General features: G+C 38.3%; 2 protein-coding genes across 2 annotated transcripts in view; one reads left to right on the top strand and one right to left on the bottom strand.

Annotated features, from left to right (window-relative positions):
* LOC130100552 (dynein regulatory complex subunit 2-like) overlaps positions 1-24305 on the top strand; it is a 220868-nt gene that overhangs the window by 63759 nt on the left and 132804 nt on the right. The window contains exon 6 of the mRNA XM_056266034.1: positions 16753-16768. Within this exon, the coding sequence (XP_056122009.1) occupies positions 16753-16768 (16 nt within the window). The remainder of the gene's footprint in view (positions 1-16752; positions 16769-24305) is intronic.
* LOC130100551 (dynein regulatory complex subunit 2-like) overlaps positions 1-24305 on the bottom strand; it is a 114097-nt gene that overhangs the window by 45270 nt on the left and 44522 nt on the right. The window contains exon 6 of the mRNA XM_056266033.1: positions 18232-18255. Coding sequence (XP_056122008.1) covers positions 18232-18255 — 24 coding nt within the window. The remainder of the gene's footprint in view (positions 1-18231; positions 18256-24305) is intronic.

Genomic DNA, 24305 nt, shown 5'->3' with positions numbered 1-24305 from the left:
TTTCCTTTTTTAACCCGTAGCCTATTGAAAAACGAAAAATGAACGGTTGTTGTATTTTTAAAGCGCAAAGTTGAACAACAAATTTTCAATTTGAACTGTAGTACACATCAAATGCTACGCAAAAAAATAAATATAGACGAATTTTCAGATTTTTGTTTATGACTTTTTGCCCCTTTATTAAACATATAAAATATTCACAAATTAATATGAAAGTTTTTTTATTTTACTGGTTTTCTAAGGCCAAATTAGAACCCGATGATATTTTTCCCGCAGTGCTAAATAAGAAGAGCCATGTCTCTGGAACCATAGCCGACAGAGAGGTGATTTATAGGTGATTATAGGCTAATGATAATAAATGTGTCTGAAAAAATAACGAGGCATTTTAATTGTTTATTAATAAACTAGTGTTAGTGCCGACTGCAAACATATTTTCTTCTCCACTGTAAAACGGATGCGCCTTTAGAGAGAAATGCACCTTTCATATGGATTACATAATCAGAAGGTATTTGCTTTCGATTTGAATTTGTTCGTTTAAAAGTGGACATTTCAAGCTTTAGCCTACATAGGCTATATTTTGTTTCAGTTCATTTCTGAGACATGTTCCAGTTCACGGAGATCATGAAAGCGCGCCTGATTGTTTTCTTTTATTTTGCAAAAGAAGAACGTTTTCTTGTTATTGTGAGTTTACACAAATAAAAGTAGTTGCGGATTATGTATTATTATTTTCTGTATGACCATAAATGATAGAGTATTTTAAGTTCTTTCCACTGTTGACAGGAAAATGCAAGTGTTCGCGTCCGCGCCTCCGTCATGCATTGCGCGCTCCACACTCGCACACACACTTGGATAGGCTATACGTCAAAATCTTGTGTTTATTTGTGATAATCTTAGCCCTGTATTATTATTGTCTAACCTGTATTATGAATGACATTTGACGAATTGCTTTGTTCCTTTTTTGGATAAAAGCGCCTTCTAAATATGTAGCCTAATAAATGTAATAGGCTAATAATAATAATTATTATTATTTGCGTTTATAACTATAAATGACTGCACTTAAGACAGTAATATGTTTATCATAAAATAATTGATGAATGTATTATTTTTATATAACCTTTTACAGTTTTGGAAAATGAGTTTGTGTTATATTTCTTTTTTTGTATGAGAAGTCTTTTTTTTTGCTATTCTATTATAGCCTACTGAGCTTTTTCCGATCGAGGGAACAGTTTGTACTCAACCATGAGTAGGCCTACGGTTTATAAACTTGAGGGGACGGATTGCAAAACCGTCGCCACAGATTTTTTTTTCATTTAGGCTATTTTATTTTTTTCACAGACGCTCCATATTATCTAAATGTTCCGGGTCAAAATGAAATGCAGAAATCAAATTTCGCAAAGTTGTAGGCCTATGTCAATTAGGCCTATTTGATTTTCAATTAAATAAGCAATAGGCTATATAAGGAAAATAAGTTTGTATGTGAATATTTTTTCACCAGTCTAAAAACTAATAAAGAAGAAAGCATGTTTTTCGTTTTTCATACGAGTTAAAGGAAAAACGAATGGAGGCAATAGCCTAACACGGACCCCAAACACACGCGCCTTCTAAGTCAAGTGACTGTAATTGCGCAAAAACTGTTTCCATTGCAGTTTTGCGAAATATTCCTTTTTCGAATTGCCTGAAAAACCACCTCATGCGAGCGTAAAAACTTTTTTGCGATAAATGGGAGTTTTTGCGAAATTGACGTGTTTCCATTGAGCGTATTTTTAATTCGCAATTTCAATTTGCGCAATTTGAAGGGTAATGGAAACGCGGGGCTCAGTCTGGTTGATGGGTGTTTCAGGAGAGTGCTGTACTTTGAAAGTTAATAAATATAATACATTAAATAACCTAAATTTATTTTTCACTACTTAGGCTATTCTTTTGTCTTTTTGTTTTTTTGTAATATCTTTGCACTTTTGGTGATTTTAGGTAATTTGGTGTTGGTATTTGGGATTAGGGTGGGCTTAGGGGAGAGGGGATAGGGTGTTGGTGTTTGGTGAAGGGTTTGTATTTAGAGCAATGGCAACAGCCAAAAAAAGGAAGACTTCCCCTATCTGGGAATATTTTGAGCTTATAGCTTCCAATGTGTGTATGCATATATATATATATTATTTAAAAAATGTTATTGTTGTACATAATTTCTTACTTTCATATAACTCTTTTAGAAGGTGAGATGCTTGGTGTGTGACAAAGAGCTTGTTTATGGAAACAACACATCATGAGACTGCTCAGACCCACAATCCAAGCACACAAAGTAGGACTGTTGCTTCATGATTTTTATTCATAATTGTGAATGCATTATCATGATTTCAATTAATATATTATGTATATGGCCAAATCTGCCCATTGGCCTCTGTCCACCATGGCCTCCTAATCATCCCCATATATACTGATTGGCTTCTTCACTGTCTCCTCTCCACCAGTAAGCTAGTGTGTGGTGAGCGTTCTGGCGCAATATGGCTGCCGTCGCATCATCCAAGTGGATGCTGCACATTGGTGGTGGTTGAGGAGATCCCCCCCTCTATGTAAAGCGCTTTGAGTGCCTAGAAAAGCGCTATATAAATGTAATGAATTATTATTATTATTATATATTTCTTCTTTCATTATAGTATCTCGCAAGCAAATGGTTGATGAGGCATTGGTCAACATGGTCATAAAAGACTCACAGCCATTTACAGTGGTTGAGGATGAGGGTTTCAAGGGCCTCATCCATGCCCTTGATCCTTCCTATATAATCCCAACCAGACAGGTGAGGATAGCAGCAGAGGTTGATTTTTATGTATAATCTATATAATAAATCTTTATCACTAATAATATAATTTTACTATAACTGTTTTGTGAACTCAAAAAGGCTTTAAAGAAAATGGTGGCTTCAAAATATGAAGAAGCAAAGAGGAAGGCCAAGGCAGACATGGAAAAAGCAACTGCTGTGTCTATAACATCGGATATGTGGACTTCTATCAACATGGATGCATATCTTGCAATAACCTGCCACTACATTGATGACAGTTATAAGCTGAATACAGTGTTGTTGGATGTTGAGAAGTTCCCAAACAGGCACACAGCGGAAAATATGGCCCTGGTGAAAACGAATGTCATGATGGAGTGGGCAATCAAGGACAAAGTGAAGTGTCTTGTCACAGATGCAGCAGCAAACATGATTGCTTGTGCAAGAATTCTGCAAGTGAGACATTCAGTTTGCATTGCACATGCACTTAACACCATGGTTAAAAAGTCTTTTGATCAGGTACAGCTCTGTGTGACATTCGGAACAAAGCTAAAAAGGTGGTCACCTATTTTCGAAGCAGCACCTCTGCCAAAGAAATGTTGACCCATGTGCAGCAAGAGATGAACAGGCCAGTTCTTAAACTTGTGAATGAAGTGGAAACACGCTGGAACAGCACTTTTCACATGCTTCAACGGCTGCATGGGGAAAGGCAAACTGTGGGAGCATCCCTTGCCTCACTTAAAACTGATATAGCTCCACTTCATGCCCTGGACTATGAAGCCATACAGCAAGTTCTGTGTGTTCTCGCCCCATTCCACCAGGCCACAGTAGAGCTGTCCGAGGAAAAACGTGTGTCTGGCTCCAAAGTAATTCCTTTGCTAAAAATGATTCACCATTCATTACAGGTTGAACAACTAAGGTATTTATTTTTATTTGTGTAGAATACTCTTAATTATTAAATTATTGAATTATTGAATTTGTATTTTTGCACAGAGTAAATAATTTTCTATTTCATAGGTTAACCATGCAAATAACAAAGGAATTAACTGAAAAGCTTATCAGGCGTCTGAGGGAGCATATCTGGAATATGGAGTCGCTCAGTATAATGACCATGGCAACTCTGCTGGACCCAAGGTTTAAAAAGTTGGGTTTCCTTAACCAAACTAAAATGACAGAGGCTGTCAAACGGCTAAAAGCAGAATGTGGTAATGTCATCAGGGCCGAAGATGAAAGACCATCCACATCATCAAGCACTCAGTCAACAGAAGCACCATCATCAACTCAACAGCCCACACCAAGCTCAAGTATTTATTTATTTTTATTTTTATTTATTTATTGTATTTTATAATTGTTGACCGTTGATGTGTCTTATATTCAATCAATGTACATGTACAGTCACTCCCAATAAACATAATAATAATAATTTTCCTCACACTTGTAAGGTGGAAACCTTTGGCTTCTGTTGGACAGTGCTGTGGAGCAAAGCTCAAATGCCACTTCTGATGCGATCGTAGAAGTGGATAAATACCTTACAGAGACAAACATACAAAGAGCTGAAGATCCACTTGAATACTGGAGAATGCAGAAACATGTCTACCCCCACCAATATACATTGGCATTACAGTTTCTTTGTACCCCGGCCTCCTATGAGCCATGTGAAAGAGTCTTCTCTAAGGCTGGGGAAGTACTGTCTAAGAGGAGAAATAGACTCAGCCCCAACACTGTGAAACAGCTTTTATTTCTTAATAAAAATAATTAAAAACTTTATCACATTTCTGTCATTCCTACAGTAACATAAGCACTATCACTGCCAAGTGTCATAAGCACATTTAATAACAGATGATCCTATCAGACAATGTTCTTATTCAGAATCAATTGTTCTTATTCAGTGTGTGTGTGTGTGTGTGTGTGTGTGTGCGCGTGTGTGTGTGTAGAGAGAGAGAGAGAGAGAGAAATAGGCCTACATTAAATCTTAGTGAATCTTATAAGCTTATATTATATTTTATTGTCACACTTTAATAGGAAAATGAATTTGTTTAATGAGCAAATCAAACACAAACATGTAAAGCTTTTATTTGTACACATAACATTGAAACTATGGAGTGTGTTGTGGTTGCTTCATCTGCCAGAGCTTCTAACACAGGCTTCTGGCTGCTTTATTTTAAATAAGCACCAGATGGCGCTGTTCTCGACACTCTCGAAGCTTTGAATCTTTTCCCGGAACAGTCAGGGGAAAGCCTCATTGATGCACGAGGCTTCATTTCCCCATCCCTAAAAGACACGGAACTCCCATCATGCTACCAGAGAATGTCTAATATGGGGAGAACTCCCACTCACAATAAACTTCCGGGGTCTGAACTGGTTGCAGTTCCACTCTAGATCCATATGAGGGCGCTCACAGGCGGAGTGCAGAATGAATGGAGGTCTATGGAGCAATACCCCTAAAAATCCACTTTTCTCAGGATATAATTTTTTGTCTAGTAATTTGAATGTTGTATTCGAAAGAAGATGCAACAAAATTACACATTACTGGGTGTTAGATTTTTTAGAGTCACTTATTTGCTTTAAAAAGTCTTTTAAAATGTCAATGACGTCATACACATCGTACGACCAGAAACCTGCTTTACGGCAATCCTTCATTCACCGGTGCTTTCGCGCATAGACAGACGAGAGAAGCCGCGAAATTTAAAAATACTACTGTTATTGTGTCACGAAATGTAGTTTTAATAGTTTTTCAGTCGACAATGTAGTTGTTTAAAGCTCAAATCTGTGGTTTATTTATAAAGATAGCGCCTATTTAAAAGTTTGATCTGACGTGTTCGGAGTTGTGAGGACCAGTCTTTCACCGGGTCTCAGCGCTCTGCACTCCGCCTGGAACAGCCTTTCCTCGGCTAGTGCGTCTGACGTGTGCCGCTGGCTCTGATGTCTCTAGTAGTGGTTAAACGAGGTATAATTCGTCTTGTGTATATCTAACGGGAGATCTTTGGGCTTATTAATCGTATCATTTGTTCCCTGGCAAATCGTTTTGGCTGAGGGCAAAGTGAAGTTTCATAACTTTATATTTTGGCTATTTTAACGTTGTATCCTGCTGTGTCTGAATGGTTTACTTTATTTCTTGTCTTGTATAACTTATTATACCTTTTAGGCTACTTATACTGTTATAATGTCTCTTACTGATCAATAAAACTGAAATTTAACAAAAATAGACAGGGTTGTGTCATTTTATTTTATATAGCCTATATTTTATATAGCCTTTTCATTACTATTTTATTTGCTGTATACTGTTTGTTTATTTTATTGACTAAACTATTTACTATTACTCACTGTATTATATTTACTATTTGCACTGCATTGTAGTTGTACCATATCGTATTACCATAGATAAAGGATCCATCAGTTATCTTTGTTATTGCTAAAATCGGGTCAATCACAGAAAATGCTTTTTCCACAAAGCGGCCAATAGGGCGTCTGTGTATTTATTATGTTTATGCTTTTGCACTTTCTTTTCTCTCGAGGCATCAACTACACATCTGACACGGGTGAATATCTTTTTTTACAGTCTATTGTATATAAAGAGTTCAGTCCGTTTGTCCCGCTTCGGATGCCACAATGCCATCAAGCGGTGTCTCTGGTCGTAATCAGTCCTTCACTGACCAATCAGCGTCCATTAGCAAAATGCTAGCGTGTTATGGGCAACAACAACTCAACCTGTAAGAAATCGAAAGGACATAAGCACTCGTTCATTCAACTTTCGACCTATAACCCATGTTGAACTTGCAGAACCTACATTCAAATCTGAGATTTCTCAATGACAATCGGGTAAAAGATCATGATCATGACTTTTCATTCTACTCCTCAGTCCATAAAACATATTCAAGAATTGACTTTTTCCTAATAGATTCAAGATTGTTGCAATGTGTAGTTTCAACTCAATATCATAATAGATTATTATCAGACCATGCCCCTGTTTCTCTTCATTTAAGAATACAATTTAGTAGAGGAAATTATGCCTGGAAATTTGATAATATGTTATTAAATGATGTCAAATTTTGTGAATACATTTCTAACAAGTTTACATTATTTTTAGAAAACAATGAGGAGATGTATCTGACTCGGTCCTGTGGGAGGCAATGAAGGCAGTCATCAGAGGTGATATTATAGCATATCAAACTGCAAAGAATAGAGAGAATAGAGCCAAATTGAATAATATTGACACACAAATAACAAATTTAGAGATGGAATACAGATCAACCAGTTGTGACTATACTTAAGAAAATAGTTGCGCTGCGAAGCGAATATAACTCGATTCTTTCTAAGAATATTTCAAGACAACTCATGTAGGCTATATTAGGCAAAGGCAGTTTGAAATAGGTGATAAACCCCAAAAACTACTTGCACGCCAATTAAAGCATTCTCAGGCAACTCGTGCAATACATAAAAATAAAGTCGGATAATGGGAAGATGATTGTTGATCCTAAGGAAATTAATTGTTGCTTTGCTGATTTCTATAGAGAAGTCTATGAATCAAAATGTGAAACAAGCTCGGAAGTAATAGAAGATTTCTTTTCTGATTTGGACCTTCCCATTCTTAGCACTGAAGCAAAACAATTTTTAGACAAAGAAATCACACTGGAAGAAATAAATGAAGTAATATCACAGTTACCTAATAATAAATCGGCCGGACCTGATGTCTTTAGTGCTGAATTCTTTAAAAAATTCAGGAATAATCTTGTACCTGTAACCCAGTAGGTTATAACTGTGTTGTTAATAAGTTACTTCAATTTATTAGCTTGTATTTGTTTAATTAAGAGAGAAAATGTGAATTAACCATTCATCTTTGTTTGTGATCATACGTGTATTTGTGCCTTTAAGAGCGCGCGTGCATGAGATACAAGTTTGATAGAGGTGTACATGTGGAAAACGTGGCTTTAACCATCATGTTAGGTGTTTGATTAGTTATTGGTTTATGTGAATTAAGTCCCGCCCTCACTGGTGTTTTGTGTAATGTGAGTGGTTGTTCGGGAGATGTGAGTTTTGTTGACAAGCGCGAGAGGAGTGAGTGAGAGACACGGGGAGGAGAGAGACGCGCTTGCGGTGAGAGAGTGATTTGATTTAATGATTTACAAGTTTTAAAAATCTTTAACTGTAATGTAGATCAGAGGTGAAGGACTGACACAGAGATGAATCGTTGGTGTGTGCATCTTTGAGAGTGCCGCGAGTGTTTTACGGCCGTTTCCAGTGTTGTTAATCTGCCGTGCAGGCGCGAATACAGACTGTTTAGATTAATTATCAATGCGCATATCCGCGCATCTGAACGTTTAAGCTAAAACAACAGTTACCAGACTAAAGACGGTTATCGCCGTTGTTTCCTTTTCAACGAGGGAGACCTTGAGGACCAGATAGCGCCCCAAATACCCGCGTTATTTGGGGTTCCTCTGGCGGCGTGGGAGGTGCGTTTCGTCGGCTGACGAGGGAGAGCGAGGACGAGGAGCAGCGCGAGGCCTGCTACAGGATTCCTGGAAGTGCTGTGTGGTTGCACGTGAAATTGAGGTATCGTGGTTTGATTTGTTTTGTGCTCAGGAGAGTGAAGGGGCCATTTGTCAGTTTCCCGGCCACCACTAACACGAGCCACGTTTCAGGCCTGCAACGGGGTGGGTTGAGTGAATGACTGGTGTGTGTGTGTGTGGGCCCACCGCATTAAAGATTGGTTCATTCTAGTGCTGTCAAACGATTAAAATATTTAATCGCGATTAATCGCATTAATGTCATAGTTAACTCGCGATTAATCGCATTTAATCGCACATTTTTATCTATTCTAAATGTCTCTTGATTTCTTTTTGTCCCATTATTTTTTTCTCATTTTAATGCTCTTATCAACATGGAAAAGTGGATCGGCTTGCTTTGTGCAAATGTTTTTTATTGAAAACAATATTGGCATATACTGTTCAATTTCACACTAAAACATTATCACTTGGAGCAAATAATCTCTCACACAATATAACACTGTCCATCAATAAAAGGGTGAAATAAATACTGACGAGGTCCTGATATTGACGAGGGGGCGGAGAATTCGCATCAGCTCTGTGTGTGTGTGTGTGTGTGTGTGTGTGCTGGCCATCATCAAGTGGTATTCAGACTGGACGTGCTGCGATGATGATAGCTCAGTTCACAACGACAAAACACACAGATCACTTTGGTCTTGTCAATGGAACCATTTGGCAACTTTTTAAAAGTAAACTTTCCATTCAGAATCTTATTGGCATCCATTTCGGCGTCTCACGCTCGTCATCCACTCAAAACTGGACGTTTTGAACGTTCCTATAACATTCAGAAATAACGTTTTTATAACTTAATGGGAACGTTATGAAAACATTCTTATAACCTAAAATTGTTAGCTGGGGAAGAGGAGAGATTCGCGATTGCACTGAACACGTTTTAAGTGCAGGCATATTCTCTGAGTGAGCCCAGAGAAAATTCTTACAAGAGCAGCGTGTATCTGAGAGCGCGCGCGACTCGAGCAGAGAGATTCGCGCTCGCGCATTCGGCTCGCAAGCCCAAACAAGTGTGTGCGGCGTGCCTGTTGTTTTGTTTCCGGTCTAGCTAGATCCGCTTGCGCTTTCAAAACGTCCTCGCGCGCCGCAAGCCATTGAAATGAATGGGTTTCATAGCGCAGCGGCCCGCATGCCGTCCTGTTGCAAAAGCATGTGAAAAAAAAACGACAAAGTTTGCTAGGCCAAAAAGACCTTTAATCGCGCGATAAAAAAATTAACGCCGTTAAAATGGGTTTGCGTTAACGCCGTTAATAACGCGTTTAACTGACAGCCCTAGTTCATTCTTATTCAGTGCACTGAAAATGTGATTGTTTATATTCAGAGTATATTTGGTATAATTTGTGAGTTATTGTATACATTTATCCCATTGAGGTCATTGGTTTAATATATACTGATTCTATTTGACAGGTAACATTATACTAATTTCAGTAGGTCTGGCATCTGAGATATTGTCCTTCGGGGATTAAATTGTGTCTCATTTAGTGTGTATGTGATTGTGGGAACACTTCACATTCTGAAACTCATTGTTTGAGCCAGTTAACATTTGATAATTCTATTCTAATTAAATCCTTTATTTGTTTTGTACTTTTACCAGTGTGTTATTCTTTCAGAAGTGTTTGTTGACTTCATCAGTTAAGGCGCGTCGAGATTTAATTCTGAGTAACTCGTAAAAGGAAAGTATAGATTATTATTATAATTTTCTAAAAGAGAATTAATTCATTTAGTGACACCAGAGGGGCCTAACTTCAACATCTGTAGGCATTTAGTTCATGAATCTGGAGCGCTGTCCTACTTAGTTACAAGAAAGACAGGTAGGGGGCGCTACATACCTATAATCCAAAGATTGATTAAAAATGCAACAACACAATGTAAATTTCCGCCAACAATGTACCGAGCGAGTATAGTATTAATTCCAAAACCAGGACGGGATAAACAGAGGATGTCTTCCTATCGACCGATTTCTCTTATTCCCATTGAATCTAAGATTATAAGCAAAATTCTTGCGAATAGGCTGAAAAAGTCCCGAAAAAGACCCAGAATAGATGGTAATGAAACTGAAAGACTAACACCTGTGTAGGTGTTGAGCTACATCTAATTGTTTTGATAGTATGTCATTATTTCGATTCTGAATATATTTCAATATGGCATTACAGTTTTTTTCGATTGCTTAAGCAAAATTTTGAAAACAGGGCCCGGTTTGTCAAAACACTACACACAACTAGAATGTACATTTCCAGAAGAAAATGTGAAGTGGTGCTTGCAGTGGCAAAACTCGCCGCTCGGTTGCTAGAGTGTGGTACATTATTGCATACGAGCCAACAACCATGTCTGTACGATGTTCTGGTGCTGAGATATGGCTTATTCATGTGTTCAGGTGGTTGCTAGGCAGTTGCTAGGGTGTTCTGGGTGGTTGCTAAGGTGTTACTAGGTGGTTGCTAGGGTGTTGCTAGGCAGTTGCTAGGGCGTGGCTAGGAAGTGTTGAGGTGATTCATGATTGGCTGTTTGCTGCCCCGAGTCAAACGAGACCACCCTCGTGTTTCTATGACAATTCAGTCCGGAGATATTGTTTTGATCTCTTTCAATGGAAGTCTATGGAACTTGTTGCTAGGGTGCTTTAAATGGTTGCTAGGGCGTGGCTTGGCAGACGCCAATGATGAAACTCCAAAGGCTGCTTGTCAGTATGAACGATATAATACAACTCCCATGCCTGTGACATTCAGAATGGAAGATATCCCTCTATGGATTTTGGTTGCTAAGGTGCACGACAATGGTTGCTAGGGAGGGACTAGGAAGTGTTGAGGTGATTCATGATTGGCTGTTTGCTGCCCCGAGTTAAACGAGACCACACTCGTGTTTCTATGACACTTCTATCCGGAGATATCCTTTTTATTTCTTTCAATGGAAGTCTATGGAACTTGTTGCTACGGTGCTGTAAATGGTTGCTAGGGCGTGGCTTGATAGCTACATAATTATTCTGAGAGACTGATTGGTCGTCTGAGTAAAATGAGCCCGCCCCCTTGTCTCTATGACACTGTGATCCACAGCTATGTTCAATACAAAATCCCAATGCAATTTACCATAGTAGGAGAAACGCATGCATTTCATGGGCCGTCCTACACCATTGTAAGTCAATGGGGCAACTTTGGGCAGCTCCCCCTAGGGCGAACATCGTACCCCCGATCTCTTATTAAAAGTCATAGCACACTTCTCCTCAATAGGCTGCAGGATTTGACGCCTCATTCATGGGTCTGTGACAAAAGCTGCGGGCGGAGGAGTGCGCCAAACTTTTTCCTGAAAATAGTAAATGCTATACTAGAAAATTTTCAATGGGAAAAATTTGGGCAGCTCCTGCCCCCCAGGGGTGCAACTTTTACCCCATTGTGAGGTATTTTCTTACAGAGCCTGTCAGCCTCTTCAAATGTGGTGAATCGCAGGCTTCTGTGAAATCCTCGCTCGGAGCTATGAGTCGTCAAAGTTTTCGCAATGTTAAGTCTATGGGATTTTTCGACCGCTTTTTCGCCCCTGGGGCGACCATCGTACCCCCGATCGCTTATAAAAGTCATAGCACACCTCTCCTCAATAGGCCGCCCGTTTTGATGCCTCATTCGTGGGTCTGTGACAAAAGCTGCGGGAGGAGTAGCGCGTCAAACTTTTTGGCGGACTTGAAAAAAGCAATAGTAATAGTGTTGCCTTGCTTTCAGCTCAAGCACCACTAATTAACACAACCCTACACCAAAGTAGCACAACACTTCAGATCATTTGCAGAATGGAACACTTTTGTCAAAACTATTCAATGTCTTATAAAAACCTTATTTTGTTGTCATAACATAAACACAACCATCATATGGTTTGACTCTGTTTGAATCAGTTAAACACTCCTGGGCTCAACCTAAAACACTTTTAGCATTTACAGAGAAAGTGTAAAAATAAATTCACCAACACCACATGACACAAATTTTGCAGACTAATGAAAATATTTATTTCTTTTCATGTACTCAAGTCAGTCAATTCTGAACATTTCAACAAAAAAACATTTTCCAGTTTTCATACAGTATTACTGAACGTACCATTGTACTGTAAGCTTACAGTAATACTGTAACAAATTACATATCCAGTTCAGTACTAAACATCTCTCCGCCTAGCTGGTTCTGGCCACAGGGCCTCGTCAACATCACAGGCTGTATTTTCATTTGCAAGGCAACGTGGGAAGAATCTTTTCGAGTGACGAATCCATCCTTGTATGGATGCTGCTTCAATTTGATCACAGGCTTCCTCCATAGCTTGAATGAGGGGCATCTGGACATAGGGCCGGAGATCATAAACCTTCCACCGCCATGTTGAGAAGAACTCCTCGATGGGGTTTAGGAAGGGGGAGTATGGTGGAAGATACTGAACCGTAAATTGTGGGTGTTGATGAAACCAGTTTTGGACCAGAGCAGAACGATGGAAAGCTACATTGTCTCAGATGACAATGTATTGCATCTGGTCCCTTTGGTTTGCTGCTGTGATAATATCGTGTAATCTGTCTAAAAATGTAAGAATGAGGACAGTGTTGTAAGGACCCAAGTTGGCATGGCGGTGGATGACCCCATTCTGTGTAATGGCAGCACAAAGGGTAATGTTACCCCCACGTTGCCCTGGTACATTGACAATAGCCCTGTGGCCAATGATGTTTCTTCCCCTTCTTCGCACTGAATTTCTTTCAAATGGCACTTTATACAGTTGTTTCATCAGAACTTGATGTTTTTTAAGGATACGGGCTATTGTTGACAGAGAGACCTGTTGGACATTAGTGAAAATGAGGTGATCATTGACAATATGGGCTTGAATTTCTCGAAGTCTGATTGCATTATTGGCCAAAACGAGGTTTATGATCTCTCTCTCTTGCTCCTGTGTGAATATGGGGCCCCTCCCTCCTTGGTGCTCACGACGTTCAATCCTATGTTTGCCAAACAAAATACATAGCTTACTGTAAAATGATACATGCAGTAACCAATGGATTTTCTGTTGATTGAAGAGAAGTTTCTCACCTGTGCTCTTGACGAAATGTCAATTGTTGCATGAATTTTGTTACACAGATTTGGTTGTCTTCTTCTTTGTGCATGTCCTACCACTCCTCCAGGTCTTCCTCTTCCTCTTCCACCTCCACCTCCACCTTGTTCTCTCCGGATTCCCCCTCTCATCCGCATTCTCCCTCTTCCTCTTCCACCTCCACCTCCACCTTCACCTTGTTCTCTCCGGATTCCCCCTCTCATCCGCACTCTCCCTCTTCCTCTTCCTCTTCCACCTCCACCTCCACCTTCACCTTGTTCTCTCCGGATTCCCCCTCTCATCCGCACTCTCCCTCTTCCTCTTCCTCTGACACCGTCCATTTTTTAACTTACCTGTTCCCTTTTTACAGTACTTAAACCTGAATGGTGTGTCTACAATTAAGCACCAGTGTGTGTGCACACCTGGTGGCTGTGTTTAACCAATTGGTTCATGGGTGTGTTCATTTGATAGCCTTTGCTTTGAAATTGCAAGGAAATTACATCATGATAAATGTATGTGTCAAATGCATACAAGTGTGTTTAGTGTTTTGCAAATCACTGTGTGTAATGTTTAGCAAAAAGTGTGAAGCTGACAATGTGCTTACAGTTGTGCAAATCTAGGCCGGTTTTTTGCTCCTTGAGTGTAAGGTTTTGCTAATTGTGGGAAAGTTCTAATTTTAGTGTGTAAGCAATCGAAAAAAAACTGTAATGTAGAAATATAGCAAAATACTGTCTTATTCATTTGTGTATTATGTTTTCAACAGTTTTGAAAAGAGTATATAAACATGCAAATTAAAAGATGTAATCATCGAATGCATTTTGTGTCAAAGCAATGATAAATGATCCAAAGTGTAGCCCACATAGACTGCTGTTGTGCTCACTGCACACTGTGTGAAGAGTTTTGAAAAAGTGAGCTATTGAGAAATGGGTCCTGGCTATTGTAAAAACAAAACTCAAGCAATGGAGTTCTGCACTGGAAATGATTTGTTTTTTAGGATAAACTGCAGAAAGAAGAGAAGAAAACCTCTCGTAATGTGGCCAAGCTGCGGCAGCAGTGGCGTGCTATTTCAACACAGGCCGAGACAGCAGAGCTACGCGATGACATCTCAGTCCTCAGCCAGAGCTTTGAGAAAGTCCTCGACTGCAAAGACAAAATCATTAAGGTGACTGTATATAATATATAGACTTGACTCTCAGTTTTAAATTCTATAGCTTTCATTACAGAGTCTGGGAGTAACAAACGTGTGTGTGTGTGTGTGTGTGTGTGTGTGTGTGTGTGTGTGTGTGTTTTACAGAGTTTGGTGGATGATCTGTCTGAGAGGGCGCAGCGGTCAGAGCGGGCGCGCAGTTCTCATCTGCAGAACGTGGACTGTCTGTTAAAGCTTCATAAGAGTCGGCTGGCAGAACTAGCGTCCAACTTCAACACCAGTGTCGGAGAACTTAGCTCAGAGTATAATACTGAGAGGTAAACACACAAACAATCACACGAAAGGAAGGGTTTTGTTTTCAAGGGAGTGAATTTGGCCAGTTTGCCAGTTCCTGACTATTTAAATCGGGTCATTCCTTTTAGGATATACCTTTTAACTTTAGAAAATGACAATGCTTTGGTTGTAAAGAAACAAATTCATATAAAATGGTATACCAAACTTTCAGAAATAAATTCAGGTCAAGCTTGGGCACTTTTTAATTATATCTTTATTATTTATGCAATGACAAGAAGGTTAGGTAACACTTTTATTTTAATAGTCCGCTTTAAACATTCTATATACTATAAATGTAAGTATCTTTGCAACTATGTCAACTAGCAGTCATTAGAGTAGACTGTCTGCTTCACAGATATACATAAATGCCCCATTAGCGGCCATTTCAGTGGGCCACTATACGTAAGCCGTCCGCCATACTGGAACGGTCAAAACCAGTCTGTGAATGTTCACCATTCGAGAGCAAGTTGACTGCAACCATAGTTAGACGCAGTTAGAGTCACTTTGCAAGTACATGTTAACATATTGTACTAACCCTAATAGTCTATGAGAGAGAGTTATTTGAAATGTAGTGCAAATTAATTAGAGATAGTAGAATGTCTAAAGTGGACTATCATAATAAACTTTAACCACAAGGTTAACAACAGGATTGAACCCAGCTCTAAAAAAGAAGTAAACTCGAGGGTGTCAGCTTGAAGTTCATTTCAATGTTGTTGTTGAATTTGTATATTTTTCTGATTATCTATTGAAATATTGATATTATCATGAGGATTTATGAAATTTAATACAAGAAACTCCAACTAATACCAACACTGCTTAATTCACAAGAGTATTAATAACAATGATGTTTTCCCACCAAAAGTGATGTCATGAACAGGATTTCACACAAAAAATGGTATAATATTCTAAACAAAAAGATCTATATGGGGACATGAAAATGCACTGCGAAGGATTGAGCCGATGTAGCATCATCTGTATGTTATTTCTTTTCAATTCCAGGGAGCAGATTCTTTCACAGCACCAGCAGGAGAGTGTGGATTTGGAGAATGAAATGTTTCACATGGAAAAGCACTACGCTGATATAGACAATGAGGCGAGACGTGACTACGAGGTTAATGTCCATCAAATTAAACAGCAGGTACTGATTTGATTATGTTTCTATTTATTCATTTGGCAGATGCTGTTATCCAAAATGACTTACAAATGAGGAACATCACAATTTGTCATAGTGCCGTATTCATGGGTTTAGTAAAAACTAGAATTAGTCAACAAGTTAAGTCAAGCAAAGGTAAAATACAAAAAAGAAGAAAAAGAGAATATTTTTTAAAAATATAATAGAGTAAATGTCTTGGTTTACAAAATCATAATTATTGCATTAACCTAAAATATGCAGTGCAATTCAAATATAAATAAATCACGGATTACAAAAATACAGATTACACAAATATACAAATGTATGTAGGAGTTTACATGTGTACACTATACTACTTATCAAAAGTTTGGAAGAATAAAGATTTTTTTCTTCAAATGTTTTTGATAGAAGTCTTTAATGATCACCAATGGAGCAGAGGTAAGGGAGCACACTGACCAAGGCGGCCAGACAGAGTTTAGAGTTTTGAAAATGTGACTACAGATTGGACAAAAGGATGTTAGCAGTTGGGGAAAAAACATCATATAATAATATGTTGTTGGTTTTATTTTTGCAGAACAAAGAGAAACATCAAACAGTGAAAGCTCAGATGAAAAGGGTTATGGATATGCAGCAGTTCATGGATGAAGTTTTGGTCTCTGGTGAGAGTTTTCAGCAACAAAAGCTTCCGGTGGAGTCTTCTTCTTCAACTCTACAGACCCCCGCTGCCACTGAGAGACGCGCTCAAAAGCGCCATGTGCTCAAAAAAAAGCGCTAAGCAGCGAATATTGTGCAGAAACAGCTTGTGAAAAGTGTGTTTTTTGGAAGCAATTAAAATGTTTTATGCCTCTGGCATGCAGTCGGTGAATCTGTTTAATGCAATGATCTCAGTATATTTTTTATTAAATTTAGGATTTTAGGACACTTCCTCAAATCCCACAGCCTTTTCTTACAACTTTATATTAACTGGTGCAATTATGTAAATGTGTTGACCGATGCTGTTTCATCACCTCAAGATGCCGCCAAATCATTGAAGATTGTCCTTTATACATCTGGAAAACAGGTCGATGCATTTTAGAATGAAAGGTGAAGTTGAAAATAGACTACATTTTTGAATTATTTGAAGACATTTTGCATCTTGTCATTTAATAACAAATAAGCTCAGCTATAACTATAAGCTCTATCTCTCATGATGCGTGATGTCTTTAATAAAGACTTGCTGTATTAATCTAGTACAAAACAGGGCAACAAATAACATGAAGCTATGTTTTATGGAACGTGTTAATAATGCATAATATTATTATGGAATCTTCTGGCCAAAGAAACGCATCAAAATACTGAAATGTTTTATTTTGCACTGTAATAATAAAAATCAAGGCAACATGAATAGTTTTTTTTTTAATCTCAAAATGTCGTCAGTAATTTGTTATTTAGCCAACTTGCAAAACTGTTGTCGGCTGTTTTTTTAGTGAGAAACAAATCCTCAACCTCAACATTACCTGTATCATTTATGCATGTCGCAATGCATGCTGGGAACACACACACACTCAAACACAGACCTCTTTACACAACAGCAATGTTGTTCAATATAAAATGCTCAGCACAGTCTATCCTTTCCAAACGGTTGAAGACAATGCTGTAAGATCGGCTGACTCTTGAAAATCTCCCAACCTTTTAAAGCTGTTTGACCTTTAACCCTTCCTCTCCGCTGCTTGCTGATAATGCTGGACTGGTCACCTGGAGGAGAACACTCTTTCAAGAGCAGAGAAAGTCAGAATTACCCTACGTTTTGAGAGGCAGTATGTAGTGCTTAGTACTTGATTTAATTTTGGCCAGCAGAAAGACCTTTCACCTGCAAGACATGAAGTATCACATTATCTCGACATTATCTCGATCATTTTAAAAAGCGACTTGAATTGGACTCAAGGTAAACATTTGTGTCAGTCCATGCATTCCTTGAGAATGATGCATGTACGATTCACTTCTGAGACACACACTAATGTACCTAGCTAACAAAAATATGAATGTTTTGCTAACATTCTTATTAAGTTATGAAAACGTTATTTCTGAAAATTGTCTTGGTTATAATAACGTTAAGGGAACATTCTGAAACAAGTATTAACATAAAACACGTTAGTCAAACGTGTAAATGTTTCAGAAAAAAAACCTTCCATGAACAATTACTGGTATAACTTTTTTTGTGCTAACATTGTGAGAACGTTATTAAAGCCCACATAACTCTGAACGAACGCTCTATTTGCGTGACTGGAAGAACGTTTGTCCATAACTTGGAGAGAACCTCGCCAGAACGTTAGCCAAGTTAGCTGGGTCATAAGGGCAGTGTTATTTGCATCACACATACTGAGGCAATTACACAATGAAAGCAACAGTAGTTCATTTTTAATCAACAAATAAAGACAAAACTCACTGATTTGGATATTCACTCCTAATCAGTGGTGTGCACAGACCTCCTCAGGGGCGGAGGGACCAAAAAGGGCACTACATTTTTATTTAATTTAATTTAACAGTACCTGCATTTTATTCTCTCTTTTCAGCCAACTTGTGAGAGGGATGCTTCCTTTGCCTGCATCAGAGAGTTCCTTGATTTTTTATTTTATTTTATTATTTCTTTCTTTGGCATTCTAAGAAAATATGTTGATACAATTATTAGAATGCATAACACATCAAATGAGAATAGGGAAATGATGATGATAATATTACTTAATATTATTTACTTTACCAAACAAAACAGTGAGAATAAAGAAGGTAATTTATTTTTAGTTTTGTTGATGTTGTAAATTTAATGCATGTATTATATGTATGAAAGACAGTGTTAGCTATCATGAATCAGTAACACTTTACAATAAGGTTTCATTAGTTAAATTAGTTAACATTAGCTAATAAAGAACTGCACTTCTACAGCATTTATTAATCTTAGTTAATATTAATTTCAGCATTTACTAAAACATTAAAATCAAAAGTTGTATTTGTTATCATAGTTAATGCACTGACTGTGACATAACATGAATAAACAATTAACAGTTCAGTTGTATTATACAGTAACAAATGTGTTGCTCGTGGTTAGTTCACACACACACACCCAAGGCGATTCATACGTGAATGACGATTTGCACTGTAAGGGGTATACAGTCAAAGACCCAGAACCAGATATGAAGAATGAAGACCCGGAGTCAGAATTATAAAAAATTAAAGAAAAGTTTTACTGAAGATAGGTTGCAGTTTCATCAGCAGAAGTCAGCTTCAAGACTCACACAGGAGTTCGTAGGCCGCCCCGCTTACAGTTACAAAGATCACAGCAGTTATACCATTTCCAAGGTCTAAGCTACGTCATTACTTCAGGTTGAATGATTCTCATTGGCTAAGAAACATGAGAGCCTAAGCAATTTAACACATGTGAGGAGATAGGGGTGCCTATCGCCATTAGTCAAAAGATAGTTGTCGTCCACTCATTAGATTTAGGTCTGTGGTGGCCTCGCAGGTTAGAGAAGGGCGCCGGGGTGTCTGGTCCGAACGTCCAGAACCTACATAGAATGTCATACGCACACACACACACACACACAAATAACAGACACTAGCAAATAACAGCTCCCATCAAGGCTGAAGAGAGTCTGAGCTCCTTATTATCAGTTAAGTATACCAAAACATAATGCTAAAACATTCACTCGTTTGGGAGAAAAACAGATAACTGGCATTTACTCCCAAGGAAGGAAATATACTGGAAAGAATACATTTTAATACAACAATTAAAGGTCGATAGTAACGCTCAATATAGCTTGACCATATGTCCAAGGAAGAATCATATGTGTCCACGCTGCCTTTAGGACCCTCTACTGATCCCAGAGAAAGAGACAAACGGCCTTGTGGGTTACGTGGCCTTCGTGTCCTGCGTGCAATCTCAAAGTAAGATTGAAATGCACCTAAAAGAAACTGGTTACTAATACTTACACCACATGCATTTAAGAAAATATAATTTCACAAGCACAAAGAATATAAAAATGATTATGTGATAATGAATATATTTGATTATTGATTTTTATAAAGGAAGTATATAAGCATTCAAAAGGATATATGATTATAGATGTATTTGAAGAGGCAAGGGATTTTGACCAACCCTTCAGAGTGTACATGAGTACAGTCCAGCGTTCGAGAACTCGCATGTGCACTAATTCCAGTGTGAGGCTGGTTGGGTCTTGGGTGATCACAATGAGGGTGTCGGGGGCTTCTGGGTAAGCTGCCCACGCATCCCATGCAGTTTTTTTGCCAATTCCATACATTGCTGATACAACGTCACATCCTTTGAACGCATGGAAGAGGGGCAGTGCTTGTGCAAGGGTGAGGGAGGCTGTACTAATAATGATGAAGAGTGATTTTTTTTTATAAATACATGATGTTTAAGTATGTATTGTATTTTTGTGTTATTTGACTGATCAAAATGTAATATTGATCCTTAACATGGTGAAAAGCCTAATATAACTTTTCACTGTGGCATAGTTCTGAATTTGTGTTCATTTAAAGCCTCAACAATGGTCCTTTTGGTCACAACATGTGATTTTTGACACTATAGTGATAGTGACCTGTCCAATCAACAAAGAAAAGCATACATTGGAGGTAAAAAATATGGGTCTAGAGGCCGGAATAATATTTCAATGTGACTTTTTCCGAGATATTGACAGTTTATTTGCGCTAAATATGACTATGATAATAGATTTAACAAGGAAATGGACTTAAAATAAGAAGAATATATCAGAATTGGATTCCTTGTATCAAACAAAGTAGAAAAAAATACATTATACAACAATTTAAGACTAAAGGAAGCTGAGATATAACCTTTTCTCTTTTCGGCGGGGGCCAATTTGGATTTTATGGATAACTGCCACTAGGGGGACCACCCCAACTTGTATCCATGGATTTTTGAAAACCACATTTGATTTTTTTTGCAATGACAAGAAGGTTAGGTAACACTTTTATTTTAATAGTCCGCTTTAAACATTCTATATACTATAAATGTAAGTATCTTTGCAACTATGTCAACTAGCAGTCATTAGAGTAGACTGTCTGCTTCACAGATATACATAAATGCCCCATTAGCGGCCATTTCAGTGGGCCACTATACGTAAGCCGTCCGCCATACTGGAACGGTCAAAACCAGTCTGTGAATGTTCACCATTCGAGAGCAAGTTGACTGCAACCATAGTTAGACGCAGTTAGAGTAACTTTGCAAGTACATGTTAACATATTGTACTAACCCTAATAGTCTATGAGAGAGAGTTATTTGAAATGTAGTGCAATTAATTAGAGATAGTAGAATGTCTAAAGTGGACTATCATAATAAACTTTAACCACAAGGTTAACAACAGGATTGAACCCAGCTCTAAAAAAGAAGTAAACTCGAGGGTGTCAGCTTGAAGTTCATTTCAATGTTGTTGTTGAATTTGTATATTTTTCTGATTATCTATTGAAATATTGATATTATCATGAGGATTTATGAAATTTAATACAAGAAACTCCAACTAATACCAACACTGCTTAATTCACAAGAGCATTAATAACAATGATGTTTTCCCACCAAAAGTGATGTCATGAACAGGATTTCACACAAAAAATGGTATAATATTCTAAACAAAAAGATCTATATGGGGACATGAAAATGCACTGCGAAGGATTGAGCCGATGTAGCATCATCTGTATGTTATTTCTTTTCAATTCCAGGGAGCAGATTCTTTCACAGCACCAGCAGGAGAGTGTGGATTTGGAGAATGAAATGTTTCACATGGAAAAGCACTACGCTGATATAGACAATGAGGCGAGACGTGACTACGAGGTTAATGTCCATCAAATTAAACAGCAGGTACTGATTTGATTATGTTTCTATTTATTCATTTGGCAGATGCTGTTATCCAAAATGACTTACAAATGAGGAACATCACAATTTGTCATAGTGCCGTATTCATGGGTTTAGTAAAAACTAGAATTAGTCAACAAGTTAAGTCAAGCAAAGGTAAAATACCAAAAAGAAGAAAAAGAGAATATTTTTTAAAAATGTAATAGAGTAAATGTCTTGGTTTACAAAATCATAATTATTGCATTAACCTAAAATATGCAGTGCAATTCAAATATAAATAAATCACGGATTACAAAAATACAGATTACACAAATATACAAATGTATGTAGGAGTTTACATGTGTACACTATACTACTTATCAAAAGTTTGGAAGAATAAAGATTTTTTTCTTCAAATGTTTTTGATAGAAGTCTTTAATGATCACCAATGGAGCAGAGGTAAGGGAGCACACTGACCAAGGCGGCCAGACAGAGTTTAGAGTTTTGAAAATGTGACTACAGATTGGACAAAAGGATGTTAGCAGTTGGGGAAAAAACATCATATAATATGTTGTTGGTTTTATTTTTGCAGAACAAAGAGAAACATCAAACAGTGAAAGCTCAGATGAAAAGGGTTATGGATATGCAGCAGTTCATGGATGAAGTTTTGGTCTCTGGTGAGAGTTTTCAGCAACAAAAGCTTCCGGTGGCGTCTTCTTCTTCAACTCTACAGACCCCCGCTGCCACTGAGAGACGCGCTCAAAAGCGCCATGTGCTCAAAAAAAAGCGCTAAGCAGCGAATATTGTGCAGAAACAGCTTGTGAAAAGTGTGTTTTTTGGAAGCAATTAAAATGTTTTATGCCTCTGGCATGATATACCTCAAAAGGAAAGTCGCCCTTATCATTATCCATCTTTAATTGACCCAACTTTAGAAGACATCAAATCACGCCTATTATTATTTAGCGATGATATACCTCAGAAGGAAAGTTGCGTATCTGAAAGAGAGCTGAAGGCAGGAAATAATAGTTTCAGTCGCCCTGATTATTATCCATCGTTAATTGACCCAACTTTAAACTACATCAAACCACGCCTCAGAAAAAAGCAGACTTTGGATACGTGGTAAGATATAAAAATACATGTCTTTATGACACAAAGCGATAAAGCTACTGTGATGATCATCAGTGGCTATTATAATTTTATGGATTGAGTGACCTCTTGATAATCTCACTCTTGCTTTCTCTGTTTCACAGTGACCGTGAAAGGCTAGAAGCTGAAAGGCTAGTGCTGAAAGAGAAATTGAATCAGTTTCCAGTGAACATAGTAAGTGGCACACAGAACCAGCACTACTTCTCCCGTACTTTTGTCTTGCTCATTAAATATTTTAATATGGATCAATAGTGTGATGCTGACTTAAAAATCACATCTCTATTGCAGACAAGGCAATATCGGAAAAAGCCGATGCCACGCAGCTGGCTTCCAAAGAAGAACCAGAGGGATGAAATTCCTTTAATGATGGAGGAACCAGAGGAAACCATAAAACAGGCGCGTGCCGATCTAAAAAGAGTCCTTGATCAATGTACTATTCCTATAGAGATGAGAAGCGGCTCGAACCAGTGGGACGAAATTCTTTAAAGAAAGAGGAACAAGGGACGCCATATTCCAGGGGAAAAAGCCGATGCCTCCAAAGAAGGTTATAAAGAAAGAGGATCCAGTGGAAACCAAAGACCATTCCTTAAGGCAGCTTTATGCCGATGTACACAGACTCCTTGATGAATCAACTATCTTAGATCCGTTAATCTATGGCAATACGCAATTGCACATACGCAAGCGCAAGCTCAGGCCCCCGACATTTCTCTTCAGTTGTGAGCCATGCCTAGAGTCTAGACTGAGACCACAACCACCGCCTCAAAGACACCCAGAAGGCATTGCGACGATGAGAAGAATGCTATCATAGGATTGAATGTGTTTTTTCAACCATCAGTAAATAACGTATTCGGTTACTAACATAACCTCAGTTCCCTGAGTAAGGAAACGAGTATTTTAGCGGAAGTGCACTGCAAACCAATCATGGTGCTTCGCGCCTCGCACGCGCCGAAACCCGCCAGAACGGGCATGACGGACTTATCTTCAATGGCACCATTTATTTTCAAGTATTACAGCTGTATCTTAAATGGCATCTTTTTATGAATGAAAGCCAGTATCACTAATATTATTTAACTCATTTAAGACTGTTCTTGTGAGGATACTCGACAAAACGGACATTCTGGCATAAATGTGTGTTTTATTGTTCGTTCAAGTGCGAAAGAGAACTCGATACTGGCGCGCGTCTTTCTGTGCGCCGTGTGTGTGTGTGTGTGTGTGTGTCAGGAGGACATTCACTGAAAGCGCGATCTCTTTTGTCTTGTCGCGCAGGAATGGTTTAAATCATTTGGGTGAATGAGCGTGATCATAACCCTAGCTAAAGGATGACAGAAAGAACGGATGCTGCGTTAAATATTTTAAAACTG

The sequence above is a fragment of the Rhinichthys klamathensis genome, unplaced genomic scaffold (genome assembly GCF_029890125.1).
Source record: "Rhinichthys klamathensis goyatoka isolate OS25496 unplaced genomic scaffold, OSU_Roscu_1.1 h1tg000244l_1, whole genome shotgun sequence".
In the NCBI taxonomy this organism is placed as follows: domain Eukaryota; kingdom Metazoa; phylum Chordata; class Actinopteri; order Cypriniformes; family Leuciscidae; genus Rhinichthys; species Rhinichthys klamathensis.
Note: the sequence above shows the minus strand (reverse complement) of the source record. Positions and strands in the feature narration are given on the sequence as shown.